General features: G+C 48.9%; 1 protein-coding gene across 10 annotated transcripts in view; it reads left to right on the top strand.

Annotated features, from left to right (window-relative positions):
- The window catches only part of KIF1B (kinesin family member 1B), a 140946-nt gene extending 120217 nt beyond the window's left edge, over positions 1–20729 (top strand). For all 10 annotated transcript variants that reach the window (XM_045998415.1, XM_045998394.1, XM_045998409.1 and 7 more), the window contains 11 exons: positions 6280–6394; positions 7248–7381; positions 8129–8190; positions 9375–9520; positions 10105–10344; positions 11418–11489; positions 13081–13202; positions 14756–14905; positions 15272–15464; positions 15672–15790; positions 16296–20729. In XM_045998415.1, the coding sequence (XP_045854371.1) occupies positions 6280–6394; positions 7248–7381; positions 8129–8190; positions 9375–9520; positions 10105–10344; positions 11418–11489; positions 13081–13202; positions 14756–14905; positions 15272–15464; positions 15672–15790; positions 16296–16338 (1396 nt within the window). In that variant the 3' untranslated portion in view covers positions 16339–20729. The remainder of the gene's footprint in view (positions 1–6279; positions 6395–7247; positions 7382–8128; positions 8191–9374; positions 9521–10104; positions 10345–11417; positions 11490–13080; positions 13203–14755; positions 14906–15271; positions 15465–15671; positions 15791–16295) is intronic.
- Positions 20730–22380: the final 1651 nt, after the last annotated feature.

Below are 22380 nucleotides of genomic sequence, written 5' to 3'. Positions count from 1 at the left end.
TCCTCCCTGCCACGCTGCTCTCCAAAAGCAAATAGAGGTCGGGGCATGTGGATCAGTTACAGGATTGAATGAAAGTTCTGTCCTGTGTGGTGGAGTTTGTGTAGATGTAACAGTCTGAGAGACAAGAGCAGCAAAAGAAAGTGCAGCCTGCTACCCAGGGGTTTAAAGTACAGATTAATTGTTGCTGAGACTGCTTTCCTGTGAAGGGGTTGCTGTGGAGGAAGGTCTGTTGGTCCTGAGTGTCATGGAAACATGTGCTCCTGGCATAGCGGACCCTCTCGTGTCTAGCCTTGGCTGCCGCCCGCAGGGGCTCCAGGAGTCTGTGTGCTTTTCATGTTCATTTACTCATAAAGGTGACAAACTAATATATATAAACTCTCTGAACAAGGTTGTCTGCTATAAATGATGAATTTTATTTTAAATTTTAAATTAGTTTCCCTTAAAATTCCATTTTATAATCAAATGAGGACAGGCAGTGCATAAAGTACATAGCCAGTCTGCTTTCCCATGTCAGACTGGAGATAAATCTACTGGGCCCCCCTCCCTCCCCAGGAAAGGAGTGATGTCACTGTGCACAGACCCCATTCCTTCATGTGGCAAGGGCTGGGAAGCAGGGCTGGCCTTTGCATTACAGGAAGACTTCTTAAACCTCTGTCTGTTCCTGAAAAATGTCCTCACATCTGTGTTGGAAAGAGGGAGAGGAAAAAGGAGACAAAAAGCAGAAACAGGTATAAAAGTTTGGGCCAGGATTAATTTCTTTCCATATGTTTTGCATAGAAAAGAGGAAAAAAAGTGTGTGTTTTCTGCCTGCAGGAGGAGCTCAAAGTGCAGAGAGAGAGAGAGAGAGAGAGAGGGAATATGAGGGTGTCCCTGAGTGGGAGGGATGCAGAGATAAGGAAGCACCCTCTGGCCCTGCCTGGCCTAGCCCTGAGCAGAATGGTGAGCAGTCCATTTCTCTGAGGTCAGCAGTGACCGCACATGGTATTCTCTCCAGCTACATAGATAGCAGATACTCAGCCGGTATGCACCGTGCTTTCTCTGCAACTGTAAGAAATAGATCTGAAATTTCCCTAGAATATTTAGCAAAATACACAGAACAGTGATGTTTGGTTGAAATGCTGGTTGCCTACATTAGAGGAAACTTCAGAAGTTCGTTGATTCATACCAGCCACAGGTCAGATGCTGTAGGTTAATTTGGCTTTTGTTAGAAGCAGCTTCTTTCACAGAAGTATAGAGTTCATCAAAGAAGTTGGCCAGGGACGCCTGGGTGGCTCAGTGGGTTAAAGCCTCTGCTTTCAGCTCAGGTCCTGATCCCAGAGTTCTGGGGTTGAGCTCCGCATCAGATTCCCTGCTCAGCGGGGAGCTTCCTCCTATCTCTCTCTACCTGCCTCTCTGCCTACTTGTGAGCTCTGTCAAATAGATAAATAAAATCTTTTAAAAAAAAAAGAAGTTGACCAAAGTCAAGTATATTTAACAAAAAGATACACACTTTAAACATTTTAAATTTAAGCTGTATAAACGTACATTAATTTGTCAACCTCTTACTGCAGGGCCAAGGCCTTTCCTTAAATTGTAGGCTCATTTATTGGACTTCTGATTGTCTTTCTTGCAAAACCAAGCCCATAATTCATCATCTGATTTTTAATTTGGTGGAACTGTTTAAATGGTCAAAGGAGCGAGACTGATACAAAGCAAAGGTCAAGCAAATCTTTATTTTGCACCAAGCATCGAGAATCAAACTGACCAGCAGGGCCGCTCTCTTGCAAAGAGGCTACCCCTCCCAGCCTCACAGACTAACTTTTATAGAACAAAGGCCATGTGGTTGGCCGCACACAGGTGGTCAACTGAATTACACTTCACCCTATAGTAGCTATTTGAACTAGCCTATCACTCTGGTCAGAATTGGTGCCCAAAAGGCAGGGCCCACATTCTTGGGTGGTTAGGGAGGTGCTTTCCTGATTGGATGTCTCACCTGGCTTGACTCATCCTTGTATTCTGGTCTCTGTTACCTCCCCCTGACCTGACACGTCCTGGTATATAGGCTCTGTTATCAGGGGCTTGTCAGTCATATTTTACTGGTTTCCCAGACTTGTTTCTAAGTAAGTTCCTCTTGGGGGGGAAGAGTCAATCTGAGTTTACTGCATAAACAACAAAATGGCTCACTCTGGCTAAACAGGCCCTTACAAAACAAAAACTAGAAACCTATGAAGAATCTGAATGCAAAATCCTTTAAACTTTTCATCATTGATCATTGAAATTTTATTTTTTGCCCCCCCCTTTTTTTTACATTGATCACGTCCAAACTTAACAGCTGTTTTTTAACTCCATATTATCATGTCTTTTACAAACATTCAACCTTGGGGTTGTGCCTGGGTGGCTCAGCGGGTTAAGCCTCTGCCTTTGGCTCAGGTCATGATCTCAGGGTCCCTGGGATCAAGCCCCACATCGGGCTCTCTGCTCCGCGGGGAGCCTGCTCCCCCCCCCACCCTTCCTGCCTCTCTGACTACTTGTGATCTCTGTCTGTCAAATAAATAAAACCTTTTTTAAAAAAATATTTTATTTATTTATTTGACAGAGATTACAAGTAGGCAGAGAGGCAGGCAGAGAGGCAGGCAGAGAGAGAGGGGGAAGCAGGCTCCCTGCTGAGAAGATAGCCCATGCGGGGCTCGATCCCAGGACTCTGGGATCATGACCTGAGCCGAAGGCAGAGGCTTTAACCCACTGAGCCACCCAGGCACCCCAATAAATAAAATCTTTAAACAAACAAACAAACATTCAACTTGGAAAGCGCCTAGATGGCTCAGTGGGTTGGGCGTCTGACTCTTGATTCTGTATCAGGTCACAAGCTCAGGGTCATGAGTTCAATCCCTGCATCTGACTCCGTGCTGACCGTGGAGCCTGCTTGGGATTCTCTCTCTCTGGCCCTCCCCCTGCTCACTCACACTGTCTCACACACTCTCAAAAAATAAAATAATTCAACTTAGGGACACCTGGGTGGCTCAGTTGGTTAAGCGGCTGCCTTCAGCTTAGGTCATGATCCCAGGGTTCTGGGATCGAGTCCTGTCTCAGACTCTCTGCTTACCGGGGAGCCTGCTCCTCCCTCTCCTTCTGCCTGCTGCTCTCTCTGCTTGTGGTCTTTCTCTGTCTGCCAAATAAACACATAGAATCTTTTTTTTTTTTTTTTTTTTTTTTTAGTTTCTGTTTATTTATTTATTTGACAGAGAGATAGAGACCACAAGTAGGCAGAATGGCAGGCAGAGGGAGAGGGAGATGCAGGCTCTCCACTGAGCAGGGATCCTGATGTGGGGCTCGATCCCAGGACCCTGGGATCATGACCTGAGCTGAAGGCAGCCACTTAACCAACTGAGCCACCCAGGTGCCCCTCTAATAAATAAAATCTTTCCCAAAAAAAAGAAGTTCAACTTAGTTTTGTTTTGCAGTAAACAAAAATTCCTTTTGCCCTTATGTTTCATGGATTTGCCTAATATTTGATTAAATTAGATGATTTTATTAATTAAAACTGTATAAACAGGTTCAAAACCAATTATATTGGTACTTGGTAAGCACAACACTCAGGTCTTGGAAGCAAAGCGTCTGGCGTGGGAGATCGCACTGTCTCGGATGCTCAGTGCTAACGGACATCTGTCTTTATAGTTGAAGAATACGGAGAGCATAAGTGAATTTGGGAAGTTGCCAAGTGGAATTTGGTTAAGAGAGCTTTTGTTCTATTTGCCTAAGGTTTACTGTTTAAAGTCGAACTTAAAGAACTCCAGTTTGGGTGTGTGGAGCACATTCGCCTGTGAGCGCTCTCCCGTGGCCCAGCTAGTGCTGTGCAGGCCACAGGGGCCACTGCCGCTTCTCTTCCCAGTCCTGCTTCTGGGTCACCTAACCGAGTGGTTTCCTTTCACGCCACAGCAGCTTCCTACCGTTTCCAGTACTGCGTCACCTGCAGACGGGTGTTAATGAAGGTGGCGTCCACCACCCTTTCTGTGCCCAGGGTTTTCCTTAACTGAATGTCTCAGGAGAGGGCCCCGTGTCATTGTAAGCTGTCTGTCAGATTGTGCCCACGGAGTTCTCGGTTCATTGTCCACTCGGATTTACTTTGCTTCACAGCAAATTTGTCTTTTTTATGTATTTTTTTCCCTTTTGCTTTGCTCTTTTTTCCTTTCCTTTTTTGTTCTGCTACTACACTAACAAAAGCCTTTTCTATGTTTTTGCAGGCTCTTTCTTGATAAGGATATTCCTAGGTATTTTCTGTTTGCTTTTTGCACATAAAGATTCTAGTTTATCAGAATGCTTTATGTCTTCTGTTGCTTGGACCGCCGTTCTCATTTAGTAGTGTTGCCCCGTGCAGACCTAGGATAGAGCTGCCCCATATCGTGTACCCTCTGTGCCCTGGCTGTCCCTGCTGCGCGCCGTTTCACACACCGCTTTGCCAGGGCCTGATAGAGCCCCTCTTTCTCGTCCCATTTACTAAAGCTGCCTGTTTTATCCTTGTGCACCTTCGGCTTCTCCTCTGCTGGATTACAAATGAGAGTGTTAGAGATTCCATGAGGAATCTCAGCCTGGGTCTTCTGTTCTTCTCTTTGTTCTCTGTCAGGAGTGTGAGGCTTTGCTGCTCTGTAGTTTTGCATAATCACTCGCTGTTTTCTTGGTCTTGGCCTGTGAGGTAGTAGAGACTATTTGGGCAGCTGAGTGTGTGAGAAATAGGTTGTTTATTTTTAAACATTTCTCTTTCTGCTGTCAGAGCTGCTTGTCTCATCTGTTTATTTTCTTCTTTTGGGGTAGAAAAAAAGTCCTGGTTCAGCATTGAAGGAAGTCTTTTCCCGTCTCTCTTCATCTCATTTAGGGAAGTTATTTGTCGTAGGAAATCTAGAAAACACAGCAATAGCAAGGTTACCATTTGGGAGGGAGCTAGGAGGAATGTAGAAGGAAGCAAAGTGGGAGGAAACTCTTTCTCGCTGAACCAGGTGCAAGCCAGTGGGGATTGAATGTGCTCTGAGCCGAGCAAACCCTTGTCGTGGGGCCTGCCGGGGTGGGGGGGCTGCGGGCGGAGCTGGGAGCTGGGCTGTAACTCAGTGCAGTGCTTTGGAGGGGGTGGCAGAACCGGCAGAAACGCTGCCCGGTCAGGTTTGTGGGGCTTTACCAGTAGGAGAAAAGGTAGATATTAGAACAACTTAAAAACAGTTTCTCATGGGGCACCTGGGTGGCTCAGTAGGTTAAGCCTCTGCCTTTGGCTCAGGTCGTGATCTCAGGGTCCTGGGATTGAGCCCCGCATGGGGCTCTATGCTCAGCGGGGAGGGAGCCTGCTTCCCCCCTCTCTCTCTCTCTGCCTCTCTGCCTACTTGTGATCTCTATCTGTCAAATAAATAAATAAAATCTTTTAAAAAAAGAACAGTTTCTGGTGCTTATAAAGTCAAGCTTCAGGTTGTTGTTGAAGTGTAAGATTGGTTTTCATGTAGATTTTTTTGAAAGGTAACAAATAATAACCAGTTTTGGTATTAAAATCATTCTCTTACTGAAACCTCAGCTAAGAGTAGCCTCTTATTCTTTTATTTGAAATCAGATTTTCTGTACTTAAATTATTCTGCCTGTTTCCTCTGTCAGGCCTCGCAGGTGTTTCTGACATTTCGAGGTCTCGGCGGAACTGGACTGGGATGTGAAGATATAGGCTTCCAGGCTCCTTAGGATTTGCTTCTTGCTCTCTTTGTTGACTGACTGAGGCACTTACTTAGGCTTTTTTTTTTTTTTTTAAGATTTTATTTATTTATTTGACAGAGAGAGAGATCACAAGTAGGCAGAGAGGCAGGCAGAGAGAGAGGAGGAAGCAGGCTCCCTGCGGAGCAGAGAGCCCGATGCGGGGCTCGATCCCAGGACCCTGAGATCATGACCTGAGCTGAAGGCAGCGGCTTAATCCACTGAGCCACCCAGGCGTCCCTTACTTAAGCTTTTTTCCTTCAGTTTCTGTCCACAGACACTTGTCCTTTTCATCTTAATCTCTTTGATTGATCTGGTTTTATATTTATAGGCAGAGAAGCAGGCTTGTCCAGAAAAGAAAAGCATAGCTAAGTGCTCCTAGATGGTGGGTGGGGTGAGAGACTAGGGGCCTGCCTTTTCCTTCTAGGGGATGAAGGCTCCGCTGTGTCATTAGATTTCAATACGCGGCAAGTGTTTGTTGGTGTAGGATGCGGTTGGTGTAGGATCAGTCACTGACTGATTACCTGGACCGAGGTGACTTGGCTTCTTCTGGATGACTGCCTCTTGCCTTTCTGACCTCAGGACCTTCTACCGTTTCGAGGCCGTGTGGGACAGCTCCCTCCATAACTCTCTCCTTCTGAACCGAGTGACGCCCTATGGGGAAAAGATCTACATGACCTTGTCAGCGTACCTAGAGGTGAGGAGATTGTGAACCCAAATCACCACGAATGGCTGGGCCTGAACAGTGGGCAGATTACCACAAGAAGTGAGGAGGAAAGATTCACCCGAGTGTTTGTCAACAGTTTCCTACTGTTCTGACTATATTGGCTTCTGTTCCTCGTTTCTGTGTAATCACAAAGTCTACGATGGCGTGCTTGGCTGGCTTAGTCAGAAGAGCCTGTGACTCTTGATCTTGGGGTCATGAGTTCGAGCCCCATGTTGGGTGTGGAGATTACTAAAAAAAAAATAATACATAAACTTAAAGAAGGTCAGATGGCTTCTATTATAACTTCAGTCTTAGTAACCTAATCACCTTCTTCACAGAAGGTATGATTTTAAGAAAACTTCGCCTCTTGTTTTTATGGCTTTGGGCAGAGCCTAGTAGTGATTAACAGCGTAGACCCTGGAACCAGCCTGTCTGTTCAGATCCCTGTGCTGCCACTTACTGCCAGCATGACAGGGACTCTGTCTGCGCCTCAGTTCCCCCATCTCTCAAAAGGGAGTAATAATGACGGCATTTACCTCACAAAGGGGTAGAAAGGTCATACACAAAAGCATTAGAACAGTGCTTGGCACATAATAAATAAAAACTATTTGCCATTATTTCAGAAGAAAGGTTTTTTTTTTAATTTGGGGGAAATAAAGCAGCTGCAAGGACTGTGACCTCCTCCTGCACACACGATCTGCTGAGCTGCCGTTGACGTAGTTGGTAGAGCTGACATCTCCCAGCCCCCACCTCCGGGACCAGCTCTCCGACTCTGCGGGGCACAGAGTCCTGCCACGGGTGCCCTGGCTGCATTTAAGTGGAGCCCACTCCTTTGTGCTTTCAGCTGGATCACTGCATCCAGCCGGCGGTCATCACCAAGGACGTGTGCATGGTCTTCTACTCCCGGGACGCCAAGATCTCACCGCCCCGCTCTCTGCGCAGCCTCTTCGGCAGCGGCTACTCGAAGTCACCAGACTCGTAAGTGTCTGAGACAAGTGTAGCTTCCAGCTGGTTCCAGCCCACAGCAGACTCAGCAGAGCCCTCGGGGTCCCTGGCTTGCTGTTTCAGGGTCGGCTTCCAGCCTGATAGCGGGAGTGCGGTAACTCCCAGGTGTTGGCCTCGACTGAAATGCTGATGGAAGCGTGAGTGTGTGAAGGGACGAAGCCGTATTACACTGGGACCCTCGCAGAACAGTTTTGCAGGGACTGAATGTTCTTTCAGATGTCGTTAATTCTGACCGATTACCACTGAGATTTTCTTCTGTTAAAGACTTATTCCCATTTAAGGCACATCAAAATACGTCAGGCCTACACAGGGATTACCTGTGCCTCACTCCCCAGCCTAAACAGTAAGGTTCAGTACCTTCCTAGTCACACGCCCCCGAATTCGATGCTCACCACTTCGTCCTAGTCCGACTTTCCCCCTCGTCTCTTCTCTTGTGGTAAGGCAGATTTTCCATTTGTGTATTTGTGTTACACACTTTCGGGTTTATCATTCAGTTCATTCCTCCTGCTGAAGCAATTCAAGAGATTGGGTTGAAAACAAACTCCTTCTAGGAAAAATATACTTCTTAAGTTTAGAATAAGAAAAGAAATAAGAAAAGTCTGTAATTGTATTTGAGGGTGGGCTGCAGTCCCGACAGCAGTGTTTTAAGTAGAAGGAATTGAGATTTTCCTGCTTTTGTGCTGAAAGAAGTTAACCAGTTGTTTGTTTTCATTCGAATAGCAATCGAGTCACTGGGATTTATGAACTCAGTTTATGCAAAATGGCGGACACGGGCAGTCCAGGTAAGCCCTTATGGATTGGGGAGCTGATAGTTATCTTTGCCTGTGTTTGGAGTATATTATGTCAAAAGTCTATCCTACTCACGAAGGATAAATAGAAAATTTTTTAGAAAGCAGGTATATTTCATAAGCCTTTTTTTTTTTTTTTTGGTGGTGATGAGAGTTACCTTTTTCTGAGTTACAACACTGTTTGGTTTGAGATCTCCTAAACAGTTATAAAAACTATATTAAACGAAATGTCATGAGGTTGCAATATATTGTAAAAAATTTTGAGTATATTAGAATGAATTTGGGTTGGCAAACTTCATAACCATTTCCCTTTCCACGTTAGTGCCAAAGATACCTCGGCAGGGTAGCTTTATAGGTGCTGTGGAGCTAGAATTCGAACTTCCTGTGCTCTAGGAAGACAGATTATTAAATTGAATCTGTACTGTGTCCTTTCTGATGTCTCTTTGAACTACTGCTATTCCTCTAGCTTGGTGGCCTTTTTGCATTTCTATGTTTATAAACTGGAACATGGACAAAAGTCAGGGTTCTTAAAGAGCATTTGATTAAGGTGAGTTTGAATCATTTTAGAGAACACTTAACGGAAGAAGGTCATGTCCCACAAGTAAGATTTAGATTAAAAACAGAACTTGAGTATGAGTCCTAGTCCCAATAGCAGCTAATTATAGTGTCCAGATACCTTCTTAAGAAAGTTTCTTAATTAACGTAAATTTATATCTTTGATATGTATAAACAGTCTAACATTTTAAAAAAATTGATGGGAAATGATGGTGCTGAAGCTGTCATCTGGAGTCCTAACCGAGCTTCTGAATGTGGGGTGTGGCGGGGGGGAGGGGGAGATGGAGAGGTGGTCCTTTCCTACTTTATTCATAAGGGTGTATTTTTATATATCTGGAACCATAAGGTACAGACTATTCAGTCTTTCTATATTTTCACTTAACACGATAGCTTGGGCATCTTTTCAAGTTGCATTCCAGTCTTCATAGTTATCAAAGAATGTAACTCAGTTTTAAAAGAAGTTCAAAGAATTCCTTTAGGGGAAAAGGGATGAACATTTATTAGTAAATAAAATCCCATGTATCTTGAGTAAGTGTCATGATTTGCCATGTATATGAGTTATTTTGAGCTAAAAATGGAATCAGTTTTCTCTGAAAAAAAAAAAATGTTTTCTCTTGGCTCAGGCATGCAGAGGAGAAGAAGAAAAATCTTGGATACATCAGTGGCATATGTGCGAGGAGAAGAGAACTTAGCAGGCTGGCGGCCCCGTGGGGACAGCCTCATTCTTGAGCACCAGTGGGAGTTAGAGAAGCTGGAGCTCCTTCACGAGGTACCCAAGGGCAGGAGATGCTCAGGTGAACTCTTGAGCACGAGTCCCAAAATACCAATCACACACTCACCTTCTCTGTGTGATCTTGGCTTTTTGGCTTTCAGTCATGATGGATCTTATCAAGATCTTAATGAGCTTTGGGGTGCCTGGGTAGCTCAGCGGTTAAGCGCCTGATTCTTGGTTTCGGCTCAGGTCATGATCTTGGGATCGTGAGTTCGAGCCCCGTATCAGGCTCCTTGCTTAGTGGGGAGTCTGCTGAAGATTCTTTGTCCCTTTCAGTCTCCCTCTGCCCCTTGCCACTCCACTCACACAAGTACTCTCTCTCCCTCCCTCCATCTCTCTCTCTCTCTCTCTCCAATAAATAAGTAAATGAATCTTAAAAGAAAAAATCTTGGGTCGGGTCCTGGGATGGATCCCCGCGTCGGGCTCCCCTGCTTGGCGGGAAGCCTTTTTCTCCCTCTCCCCCTCCCCCTGCTTGTATTTCTTCTCTCGCTCTGTCAAATAAATAAATAAGAAATCTTTAAAAAACAAAAAAATCTTAACGAGGTTTATGTCCGCTGAGGCAGCTGTGCTGATCTTCTCAGGTGGAGAAAACTCGCCACTTCCTACTGCTACGTGAGAGACTTGGTGACAACATCCCCAGATCCCTGAGCGACTCGTTGTCCCCCAGCCTCAGCAGCGGGACCCTCAGCACCTCCACCAGCATCTCCTCTCAGATCTCCACCACCACCTTTGAAAGCGCCATCACCCCCAGCGAGAGCAGCGGCTACGACTCGGCAGACATCGAAAGCCTGGTGGACCGAGAGAAGGAGCTGGCTACCAAGGTGTGAGGCCCTTCTTCTCGCCGAGACCCCGGGGGCTGGTTTTCATTTTCATGTTTCTTTGAGGGCCTCTGTTTCAAGGCCTGTACTCGCTGTGAAGATAGAAATAAGTAAGACTCCATTTCCACCCTTGCTGCACTCACAGGTGACTTGGTGACAAGCCTGTGATAAAGGTCTGTGTCTGAGTCCGGAGGAGCCAGAGGAGAGGCCTCCACCGGCCGGTGCTGCTGAGCTAAGCTCAGAAGCCTGCCCCGGAGAGACCACGTAGGCTACAGCTACAGCTCAGCGCTAGGGAGTCACTGGGGAACACGGGGAGGGGCAGGACCAGATCTCGCAGGGTCTGGGGACGGGACTAGAGTGCAGAGTGTCCGGGGGGTGATACCGAAATATCTTGAACAAGTGTTCGTGTTTTGGGAAGACGCTGTGGCAGCAAGGAACAGGGTGGGTTTGGGGTGACAGAGACTCGAGGCACAAAGAGCTGTTGATGGCGCAAAGCTCTCTCCGGATGAGAGATGGCGTGGGTCTCGGCTGAGGCAGGAGGCTGCGGGCTGGAGAGGAAGAGTCGTCACGGAAGAGACACCGGGCGGTAGAGCTGGCGCTCCTTGTTGCCCAGATGGGGGGGAGAGGGCAGAGGGGTCGCCGAGGATGAGTCCCAGGCGTATGGTGTCTGGGCAGCTGGGCCACAGCGGGCTAGAGGGGTGAGGGGGCTTTTGTGCCATGTTGTTTCAGTAACTGGACGGTCTTCTAGTCAGTTTAGAAGAAGAATGTCCATCCAGAAGTCTCCATGGCCTTCAGGACCAGGAGGAGTCGGCAGGGCACTGCTGTGTCCTGAAGCACCTGCAGACTGTGGTGCACGCAGCTCTTGTCGTCCTGACAACGGCTTTTGACCCTCTTCATTTCTCTGCATTAGGCATCCGCCAGGCTGCCGCTGCTAAATTACATTCTTACTTCATTCTAGACCTTTCGGGGCCGCACCTGAGCTCCCCTGTGGGTGTTAGCCCGTTGTTTCCTCTTCCTGCCTGCGTCGAAGGTTTCATGGAACCGTTGAAACTCACACCTTCCTCTCTCTCCCCTAGTGCCTGCAACTTCTCACCCACACTTTCAACCGGGAGTTCAGCCAGGTGCACGGCAGCATCAGTGACTGCAAGGTGAGCCGCTCAGGTTCCCTGTCCCGGGTTCCCTGCTTTGACATGGCCTCACGTGCCTGTAGCGTCGGGTCTGAGGATGAAGGACGTACCTGCTCTTGTGTTTTATTTAATCTCTCCGAGTTGGAGCACTGACTTCCGCAGATAAAGGCCCTGCAGTATTATCAGATTTGTCTCTCAGAGTGTTATCAGATGGGATACAAGACCTTGTAGGGACTGGTATGTCACTGTGTGACAGGACACCAGAAGTCCTGAGGTTCTTGGTGGCATTAAATGTTTGTTGCCTTCAGCAAAGAGGCGAGCGCTGAAAGCGCCTCTGCAGCGCTCACTCAGTGCTGGGCCTTGCGACCTTTTCTGCTCCCTCTTCCTTCCTGCTGGGGAGGCCTTTGCGCCCTCGCCACCGTTCCTTTCCTCCGGGTAGTCTCCTTCCAGATGTTCCCATGATTGGCGCCCTTATTGTGTTCATTTTTCTCTCGAACAGCCACTCCTTAGCTACCCTCTACAAAGGCAGCAGCTCCCTGAAGCCGCCTGACCTCTCTCCCTGCTGCATTTTGTGCCGTAGCTCTTACCGCCACCTGACGCCGCGTTTTCCTCTAGCGCAGCTGACACACGGTGTTGAGCCGGCTCCAGGCGCGCAACATAGTGATGGACTATGTCCCTTACCCAGCGCTCGCCACGCGACAAGTGTCGTCCCCATCTGTCACTGCACCGTGTTATTACAGAATTAGTGCCTGTATTCCCGACGCTGTCCTTGTCATCTGCATGACCGACTTACTCTGTAACCGCAAGCCTGTACCTCTTCATCCCCTTCATCTGTTTCCCCATCCCCTCACCATCTCCCCTCAGTTCATTTCTGTACTTAAAAGCCTGCTTTTTTGCTTGTTTTTGTTTGTTTGTTTGTTTGTTTGTTTTTTAGGTTCCACATATAAGTAAAATCATGTGGTCTTTGTCTTTCTCTGTCATGTTTCACGTGGCGTCGCACCCTCTAGGTCCATCTGTCTCGTTGCAAGTGATAAGATCTCGTGATCTTTGTGGCTGAATGACATTCCACTGTGTGTATAGACCACGTCTTCTTTATCCGTTCATCTGCCAGTGGACACTTGAGTCGCTTTCCTGTCTTAGCTAGTGCACGTGATGCTGCAGTGAACATAGGTGTACATGTATCTTTTTTGAAATAGTGTTTTCAGTTTCTTTGGGCAAATACCCAATAGTAGAATTACTGCATTGTACGACTACCCGACACTTTGCAAATTATTTGTTGATTTGTTCTCCACTTAGAATGTAAGCTCCGGGAGGACAGGGCCTCTGCCATATTCTTGGAATAGTGCTTGTTGTTTTAAATACCCGGCTCACAGAGGTAGGCTCATTTAATTAATGCAGGACAGTCACAGAATGAAAAACCAGCCTGGCCGCTTGTAAATGATTCCTAACGTGACAGGCCATTAAGGATTTTTAAGTCGTTTTCTTGAATGACCTGCAGCAGCAGATATATGAACGGGAGGTCACTGGGTGTCAAAGCGCCTCATTAGAGAGGCATTTGGGGTTTTCAGCTGAGTCTCACCTGCTGTCTTTGTTTGCCACCCCCTCCCCCCAGTTGTCTGATATCTCTCCTATCGGACGGGATCCCTCCGTGTCCAGTTTCAGCAGCGCGACCCTCACTCCTTCCTCCACCTGCCCTTCTCTGGTAGATGCCAGAAGCAACTCTCTGGAGCAGAAGTAAGTACCCTCGTTTACTTAAAATAATAATAATAATAATAAAAGAGGCAGCTGGCTGGCTCAGTTGGTGGAGGGTGCAGCTCTTGATCTTGGGGTTCGAGCCCCGCATTGGCGGTAATGATTACAAGAAACACATACATAATACGAAAAAGAAGAAGCCTCAATTACCCAGCCTTCACGGAGAGAAGCTAGCCTAAGAACCAGAGATATACTAGCCTTCCTCTAGCTCCAGTTCTCCGCTGAGGGCAGAACCACCCCTCTCGGCAGCACTCGGAAGTATGTGGGAGCCCTTTCTGGCTATCCCAGCCCCAGGGAGATGCTCCTGTTCCTTCTGCCACCATGTCGCCAGCTTCCTGCATGAAAACCCTTGGTTCCTCTTCTGACTCCCTCGCCTACGCGTTGTGGCCTACCATTCCTACTCCTGCGTGGTTCCCCAGTCCTATCAAACAGAGCAAGTCCCCATCTTGGGGAAAACAGTTTAAAACTAGTTTGGAAATTATATTTTGACGGCACAATGAAACATGTTGGTAAGACTAATAGAGACAAATTTAGTCTAGATCCAATGAATTCATCACTGTAATCACTTGTTTGTGATTCACTGTCACACTCCTGGGCCTGTCTGATCAGCGTGCTCTCCTGTCAGAACCCACCTGGTATCGTCCCAACTGTCTGTCATACTGTACCCACAGGGCCACCAGTGCGTGTGGCTGAAAAATAGCACAACCAAGTGGTTTAATTAATTTGGGATGTCGTCAACTATAACATTATTTCATGGGCTGCCACTAAGAAAGAAAAAGGCACTGCCACCCAGAATGTGGCCTGTCATCAATTGTAAGATGCGTCCCAACTTGAGAAATGGTGAAGTATTTTAAAAAATGGGATTTTTGGAACGGGTGAGCTACAGTTCACCAGGCTAAGCTGCTCAGTGATAACTCACAGTGCAGAGCGCTGGCGCTCCTGCTCACGTCACGGTCCCAGGCTGCCCTCAGTCGGTGGTCGTTCCGGGAAGCCAGCTTCTTCCCAACTTGTTCGCTTTCTCCGCCAGGCCCCCTAGGGCAGGGGCGCTTCACTGTCACGGCACACCAGCGTCCCCTGGGAGGCTTGTAGAGACGGGTAAACACCCACCGTTTCTAATTCTGCAGGCCTGGGTTGGAGCCCGAGAATCTGGGTTTCTGACGAGCCTCCAGGTGAAGGTGTTGGCAGCTGGTTAGGGATGACATGTTGAGAACCACTGCCCTAGTTGTGGCCTGGGAACAAAATAGAAACACGTAAGGGAATGGAGTCGGTGCCCCTGACACTTCCGTTCGGAGGGCTCCAGAGCAGGAAGAGGGACGGCATGACTCGGTGACTTTTGTAACTTCTGAAGGAGGACCCCAGTTACAGCTGGAGTTAACATTCTGATACCGCTGGTCTTCTCCGCCGAGCTCCCTGCAGCCGATGTTTTCGAGGCCCCTGCTGGTGAGGGCGGCTTGTTCCTCCCAGTGAGCGGGGTGGACTTGTTACGCATGCACCTCACTGACGCTCCTCTTGCCCCTGACCTTTCTCTTTTAAAGGACCCCAGAAGCCAATTCTCGGGCCTCTAGTCCCTGCACAGAATTTGAACAGTTTCAGATTGTCCCAACTGTGGAAACACCCTATTTGGCCCGAGCAGGAAAAAATGAATTTCTCAATCTTGTTCCAGATATTGAGGAAATCAGACCAGGGTGAGTACTGTACTGACCAGGGATGTCGGGCATAAAGGACGGATCACAGCACTTTTCTCTCCGCTCTTGTACCCGAGGCGCACGTTGCTGTCTAATGCCGGAGCCGTCTGGGCTAGGGAGCGGGGCTGCTTCCTGCCCCGCGGCGTCCCATCAGGCACGTCACCGCACCACAGTGTGCTGGGGGGGCGGCACTTTGTGTTCTTTTGCTGTGTCACTTTAGCAGAGAAGATTCGAGGCCAAACAGATCTTTGGCCTGTTTTGTTCATCCTGGGCACTGGGCCTCGGTGAGACCTGTTTTCGTGTTCCTCAGGCCATGTTCACTTTCTTTTTGTGAACAACCAGCCACTGTCATATTGTCCTTTTTAGCTCCGTGGTCTCTAAGAAAGGGTACCTGCACTTCAAGGAGCCACTTTACAGCAGCTGGGCTAAGCATTTTGTCGTGGTCCGTCGGCCTTATGTCTTCATCTACAACAGCGACAAAGACCCCGTCGAGCGTGGCGTCATTAACCTGTCCACGGCTCAGGTGGAGTACAGCGAGGACCAGCAGGCCATGGTGAAGGTCAGTCCGGCTCTGTCGGCCGCTAGTTGCCACGGCACCCCTCCCTTCCGAGTTCTAAACTCTCTGCGGTGTGGTGTGGCCTCTCTCCTGTGTGTCTGGTCTCCCTGAACCTTCAGTGTGAGGTGCTTTGTGCCCTGGGAGGCTGGCAGGGTGGTCCCCGCTGTCAGCAGCCGTCGTAACTCTGCCGTCGCCCTGCGTCTCTTTCAGACACCCAACATCTTTGCCGTGTGCACAAAGCATCGTGGGGTCCTCTTACAGGCTCTCAATGACAAAGACATGAACGACTGGTTGTATGCCTTTAACCCACTCCTTGCTGGCACTATACGGTACGAAGTCGTCCTCGTGTTTCCTCCTTCTCCTTGGCTTTTGGTCAGTGTAAATCAAGAAGGAAGTCTTGTCCCCAAAACGTAGGTTGAGGATAGAGGAAGGATAGCCGCGTAAGTGTGGTTGTAATGTGGGGACGAGACCTGCGCTCGCCATAAGCTATCGCCTGCTGTTCTGAATGACTAAGGGAAGCTGGTCACATGTGCGCCCAGCTAACGTCCTGCTTTTTTTTTTCCCAAGATTTTATTTAATTTTCTGACTGAGTCAGGGGAAGGTGGTAAGAACCTTCATGGTCTCCCAGTAGTCCGGCCTGTGATCCAAGCCTCTGATCCTGTCAGGGGCTTGTGTCCCAGGGGCCCCCACAGCTTAGCCTACTTACTCAGGAGCCTAGAGACCTGGGCCTTGAGTGCTGGAGGGGAGGAAGCCCAAGGAGAGGAGTGCTGAGGGGAGAGACGTCTGGATCGAGCTTTCTCATCAGTTGTTCCTCTGTCCCCTGTTCCCCTGTAGGTCAAAACTCTCCCGCAGATGCCCCAGCGAACCGAAAGACTAAGTGACTGTGCTGAGCACCCTCACTCGCCTGTGAGAGATAAAGAAAGTGTTGCCTCTCACTTCTCTCTGTGATTCTTGATGGCCCCTCTCGTGTGTAAGCCTGTGGAATAACCGCTTTCCCTCCTGTCAACACTCTTTCTAGCTCTCCGGGCCCCCGTCTCCATTGCTCCGTACCCTTCTCTTTCTTCTTGTGCTGAGAATCTTGGTAGTAGCATGTGGCCTAACAAAAGGGAGAAAAACAAACAAAAAAACAAAAACAACCCAGAGGGGATCCAGTGAATCTCCAGATTATTTTTTTGTGTCTTTTGGCTTCCTTTTGTATAATAGGTCCCCATTATGACCACCTGTGATGTCTGTACTGCTGTCTTTGGATATCTTTGTCTGTTTTTTAAGACAACATAATACTTCTTTTCCTTTTCATATTTGTGATATCACTTTAATTTTGGGTGGGGGGGTGGCTTAGAGACGACAGGAGGAAACATCGAGCTTTTTTTAGAACCTAAAAGGAAAAAACTTACCTTTTCCCTTTCCATCTCTTTTTGCCATTGTGAATCCCTGCATTTTCCCTTCAGGGAAGAGGTTGTCGTGAGTTTAGAAACTGCACAGGTGTGTCTCTGAAAGCGGAGCTTATTTCGAATGTGGTTATGCAGTTTTCTTTTAGTGGAAGAGAGAAAGCAGGACTTCTTAGCGGGCCTGGAATGGCGGCTACTGCTGACCTTGTAGGAAGGGAAGAGCCGGATATCACCCGTGGATCTGAGAGGACTGTGGGATCTGACGTTGCATCGTGGAGGGAGGCAGACAGTGAGATGCGGGTAGTTCCTCCCAGCAGGCGCTCCTGTGAACCACTTTTCTCTCAGAGTTTCTCATTTTTCCTCTTGGCATTAGCGATGGCGGTACAGTGTGGAAGCGGTGCGGTGTGATACACAAATGTCCCACAAGGCGGGGTGACTTTCCGCTAATGAGTTCAATGGTCATTGTTGTCATTATCATTCTGGTAAAGCTGAGTAGTGACCTTGTGATTGTTGTAGCTCCTTTTGATCAAAGAAATGTAACTTTCAAGTACAGACTTGGAAGTCTCCCTCCGAATCCAGGGGTCGTCTCCAGTGATCCTTGTCAAAAGGAAAATGCTTTCAGTAATGCGTCTCCTCCCATAATCAGAAATAAGCAGACGCGGCAGGCTTTGCCTCCTGGATCGAGAGATTAAAACAAATCCCCTCCGACCACTGAAAAAAAAAGAAAAAGCAAAGGGACACCCGGGGCAGAGCAGAGGCACACCCGAGCCCCGGCCCCGTGGCTGCCGCTGCCCCCACCTTGCCTTCATGGGATGTGGAGATACCACCAGAGGAAGAAAGAGGAAGCTCGCTGCTGATAGTCCCTTCTCTGACAGAACAGGGTCCTCAACCTCCAGATGCCATCATGGAAGAAGATGAGATACTCTTTTTTCTTTCAGCTGCCAGGAAGTTTTATAGGAACAGCCTGGGGAAGGGAAGGCCTGCAGGTTAATTCAGTTGCTTTGCCGGTTGACGTGGGGTGTTCTGTACCATCCTTAACCCCTTACACACACCTCTGTTGGCCATCCCTCAGGCATTCAGCAAAGTACCTGCCCTCTCTCACCTCGTGGAGACTGAGGGTCTCCAGCCATGAAGTTGCTGCCTTTCCGGTGGTGCGGACCAGCTGATTTTCTGCTTCAGGCAGTGCGGGGCAGGGGCTCGTGCCCGCTGTGGAATAGAGCTGGGCAGGCGCGTGTCGGCGGACCCTTGCTTCTGACCTCCTGGTTGGGCTCATCTCTGAGAACAGGTCTTCTGGCTTTGGTAGAGTTGCCTTGCAGAGAGGAGGAAAAGTGAATCATGGCAAGCTTGAGAGAAAGGATAGAAATCCCAGGCTGCGATCTTAGCTGAAAAGTAATCAGTAAAAACTCCAGGTTTTTTTTTTAACTTCCTTCCTCTCCTTAAAACATAGGTCATTAACTATGATGTTACTTGTTTTCTAAGCAGTGAGTGAGGTTTTTAATGTAGTTAAAGGTTCCTTCGTTGTCTGATGGGCACAGTAGGCCCTTCTGTGCCCTTCTGGTGTAGACTCAAATCCAGGATCTGTTGGTGTTTAGAGACCGCTGCTGGACCGGAATGAAATCTGATTTCAGGGAAATGAAGATGAAATTCGAAGGTCATGTTTTAAAATGAAGTCACGGGTGCTGCTGCTGTTTGTCATGAAGTCTGACAGAGGGACCCATGTCCATGGCAGGGGGAGGTGGGGAGGGCTGAGGGGGAGTCAAATCACGTGATACACTGAAGCGACGTTTGGTTTTTCTTCTAACTCAAAACTGGCTTGGAAAGTCTTTGTGTTGGAGGTGTCACAGATGAGAGCTGGTGGCACTGGGCTGTTCGTAACAGCCCGGGTGAGAGGGCCCCTGAGGACGCAGGACATCCACGTCCGGCAGGGGTCTCTGGCGCCCGTGCTTTCCACCACCTGAGGACGGCCCTTACTGGTTCCCCTTTCCTTCAGCGGCCCGTGTCCAGATCGGAGTTGGAACGGTTTCAGGTTTAATGTTCCCTTTCTGGGCAGATCCGTCCCCACTTCAAAGCTGAGACCATTTATGGCAGGAACTACTTACGAGGCTTTAGCCGAAGCCATGGTGGCAGGAAAGTTACTATTTAATATTAACATATTAATATTAGTAGTTAAAGAAACTACCTTTTGAGGGTTTTTTTTAATGTGGTTTTTTTTTCACCCCCAAAGTACTCCTTTAAACAAGCAAAAAACAAAAAACAAAAAGAGAAAACTCCTACACAAAGGAAGGAGAAATGAGTGCTAGTTAAAAGTAATCATGTCCTCCCCTCCTTCCCCACCCTCCTACCTCCTGCCGAAGCAAAACATGACCTCACAGCCCACACCGGACCAGCGCCCCAGCGCCCACAGCCGCCTCACCTCTCGCCGGCCTGGGAGTCAGCCAGCTCTCAGGCCGGGCTGTGCAGGGCCAGCCAGCCGTGCACACAGCCAGGGGTGCAGGGAAGGGCTGTTGCTGGCGGCGGGGTGGGCCCCCAAATCCAAGCATATCGTTAGACGCTCAAGCCATCACTGTGAGGGGAAGGAAAGTGATTTCTCCCAGCTAAGAAACCACCGTTGCTTTACATTTTTGCCCCCTTCAGCTGCATTGAACTTCCGCAACTACTCCCATATTTTCAGTGGGGTTTTTCAGCTCTTTTAAGATGAAGGAATAAGTTAAATCATTGTGAAAGATCTTTAGGGTCTAAAAATGACTTCTCCTGGCGCATATTTCAAAGCAAAGACTTCGTTGCCTGCTGCTTGTTGTGATTTACAGGGATATTTAATTTTTTTAGGTATTTGTATATTTATACAGCTGTAATGAATTGCACATTGGCTTGGGGAAGAACAGATGACCCAGTGCGGGGCAGCTCTGGTACGCTCCCATTTCCTCACGCTGTGTCCACGCGGGTCCTCCAGGACGGGTCAGGGGCTGGTCGGTCTGTTAGACTTGGGTCCTTCATTTTTGCTTTGGGTTCCCTTTCTGAAATGTGATTGTTAACCTGCTCCTTACAAAGAAGACACTAATTCTGCTGCTGCTCTCAGAAGGTTTGCCGAATGCACTTGCCAGAGGCCTCGGACTTGTGTGCCCGGGGGCTGTCCACCGTGGCCGGCAGCACCCACCCAGCATGCGGCCAGACCGTGACTGGGTGCCTGGGATGGACCGGTTGTGCTTCCTTAGGAAATGGAAATGAGAGATGATCTGCGGTTGTTCAAAAGGCCATTTATGAAATTCGGATTTGAGCCCCATGAAATCTTAGGAAAGCCTCTGATCATTTAAAGGAAAGAATGAGAGTTGATGCAAATGTCATGTTAAAAGCTGTGCTCAGAAAGTCCGAGCTGAGGTTGGTCTCTTGCCAAACCCTGGCTGTTGCATGTCGTCTTCATGTCTTCAAGTTCCCTTTTTCCAGGCTGCACATTCTGGCATCGGTTTGTCCAAGGACTCCTTCGGCCCTCTCGCGTGCAAGGCGCCACCCGTCGGGATTTCGGGTCTCTTCTCACCATCCGCGTGCGCTCCCACGGAACCCGTGGAGCACACGTGGCCTTTCTGAACCAAGACTTTACAAACTGATCTCTCCCCAGTAAGGAGTTGAGCACATTAGCAACAATGTACATTATTAATTTCAGATTTTCATTTTCATGTTTTATTATGTAAATAGTATCTGATGTTTGGAGCTTGAGTATACAGAATGTAAATATAGTTCTTGTATTTGTACTAATTCTGGTTCTTTCGCTGTATAGCCTTAGATGTGCAATGCGGACATTATCTAACTGTGTATGGTAACCTTGCATCACGGAACTCTTAGTGAACGAGGTAGACATAATAAAGGTACAACCAGTGCATCAGAAGGCTCTGCACGTGCGTTTGTTCTCCTCCTTTGAAAGGGACCTACACAAGCTTTTTTTTTTTTTTTTTAAGATTTTATTTATTTATTTGACAGACAGAGGTCACAAATAGGCAGAGAGGCAGGCAGAGAGAGAGAGGAGGAAGCAGACTCCCTGCTGAGCAGAGAGCCCGATGCGGGGCTCAATCCCAGGACCCTGGGATCACGACCTGAGCGGAAGGCAGAGGCTTTAACCCACCGAGCCACCCAGGCGCCCCCAGAGTAGGTTTATTTTAAAGCCAGATGCTGTTTCTTTGAAAATGCTTTCCGGGGCGCCTGGGTGGCTCAGTGGGTTAAAGCCTCTGCCTTCGGCTCAGGTCATGATCTCAGGGTCCTGGGATCGAGCCCCCATCGGGCTCTCCACTCAGCGGTGAGCCTGCTTCCTCCTCTCTCCCTCTCTGCCTGCCTCTCTGCCTACTTGTGATCTCTGTCAAATAAATAAATAAAATCTTTAAAACAAACAAACAAAAGAAACCAAAAAAAAAAAAAGAAAATGCTTTCGTCCCAAGTGCTATCCGGGCTCTGCCAAAGCCCGTCCTATGTACCTACCAGGGGTTCCCCCGCAGGTGGTGTGGTCTTTCTGGTGGAGAGGGGACTCACGCGCCGTGGCTGCTGAGTGTCACAAGTTCCCGTTGTGAGCAGAGCGTGAGCAGGGACCAGTGTCCTAGTGGTCGGGGCGGGTGGGGGGGGGCGGAAGACGGGAGGGAGAAGCGGCATTCAGACAAAGGGCAGCGATGGGGTCGGTGCCCATCTGAGCGCCCACCCCATGCCGGTGCCCGGGGTACAATAACTCAGCAGCAAACAGAATACGCCCCAGCATTCGTGTTTCTTTGAGGAAAGACCTTTGTGTCATGAAGGTGGAATGTGTAACGTCGAGTGCTCAGTGACAGGGCAAGTGGCCGCTGAGTGGAAGGGGAGAAGGGTTGGGAGGGAGCATCCCAGAGCTTGTCGTCGGGAGGTCCTGTGTTGGCGGAGGACTTTTGAGCAGACACTTGAACGAGGGAGCGCATATGCATGCCAAGCCTGGGCAAGGAGGTCTCCAGGCAGAGAGGCCAAGCCCTTGGGGCATCAGTGTCCTCTGGAGGGCCCAAAGGTAGCAAGCAGGCCCGTCTGGGTAAGGGGGAGAGCGCTAGAGCCGTGGCGGCCCCAAGTAGCCAAAGACCGGGTGGTTTAAGGCTTAGGTAGCTCCAATTCCCTTAGTGTGAAGTAGAAGTCAGTGAAGGGTTTGGGGGCGATGAGTCACGCGGTCCTATTTGTTGGCAGAAGCCCCTTCCGACCGCTGAGTGGAAAACAGCCTGTGGGGGTGTGGATGGGGGCTCGTGGAGGAAGGGAGACAAAATAGGAAATTGTTGCCCAGTGTCCCCAGGGGAGGGCGGCAGCGGGGACACAGGTGGGAGCAGTGAAGGCGGGAGGTGGGCTCCGACCTGGATAGTCTGACGTCAGAGCCCGCAGATCCGCTGAGCCACCGCGCGGAGCCGGGGAGAAGGGCAACGAGCGACGTGTGCTGGGTGCGTGGAGCGGGGTGCAGTTGCCTTAAAATGAAGATGGGAGAAGGCGGGGGGGGCTCGGTGAAGGATTAGGTTCTGGTCACGCTCACTCGGAAACCCGACATTTGC

Source organism: Meles meles, chromosome 1 (genome assembly GCF_922984935.1).
Source record: "Meles meles chromosome 1, mMelMel3.1 paternal haplotype, whole genome shotgun sequence".
Taxonomy (NCBI): Eukaryota; Metazoa; Chordata; class Mammalia; order Carnivora; family Mustelidae; genus Meles; species Meles meles.
Note: the sequence above shows the minus strand (reverse complement) of the source record. Positions and strands in the feature narration are given on the sequence as shown.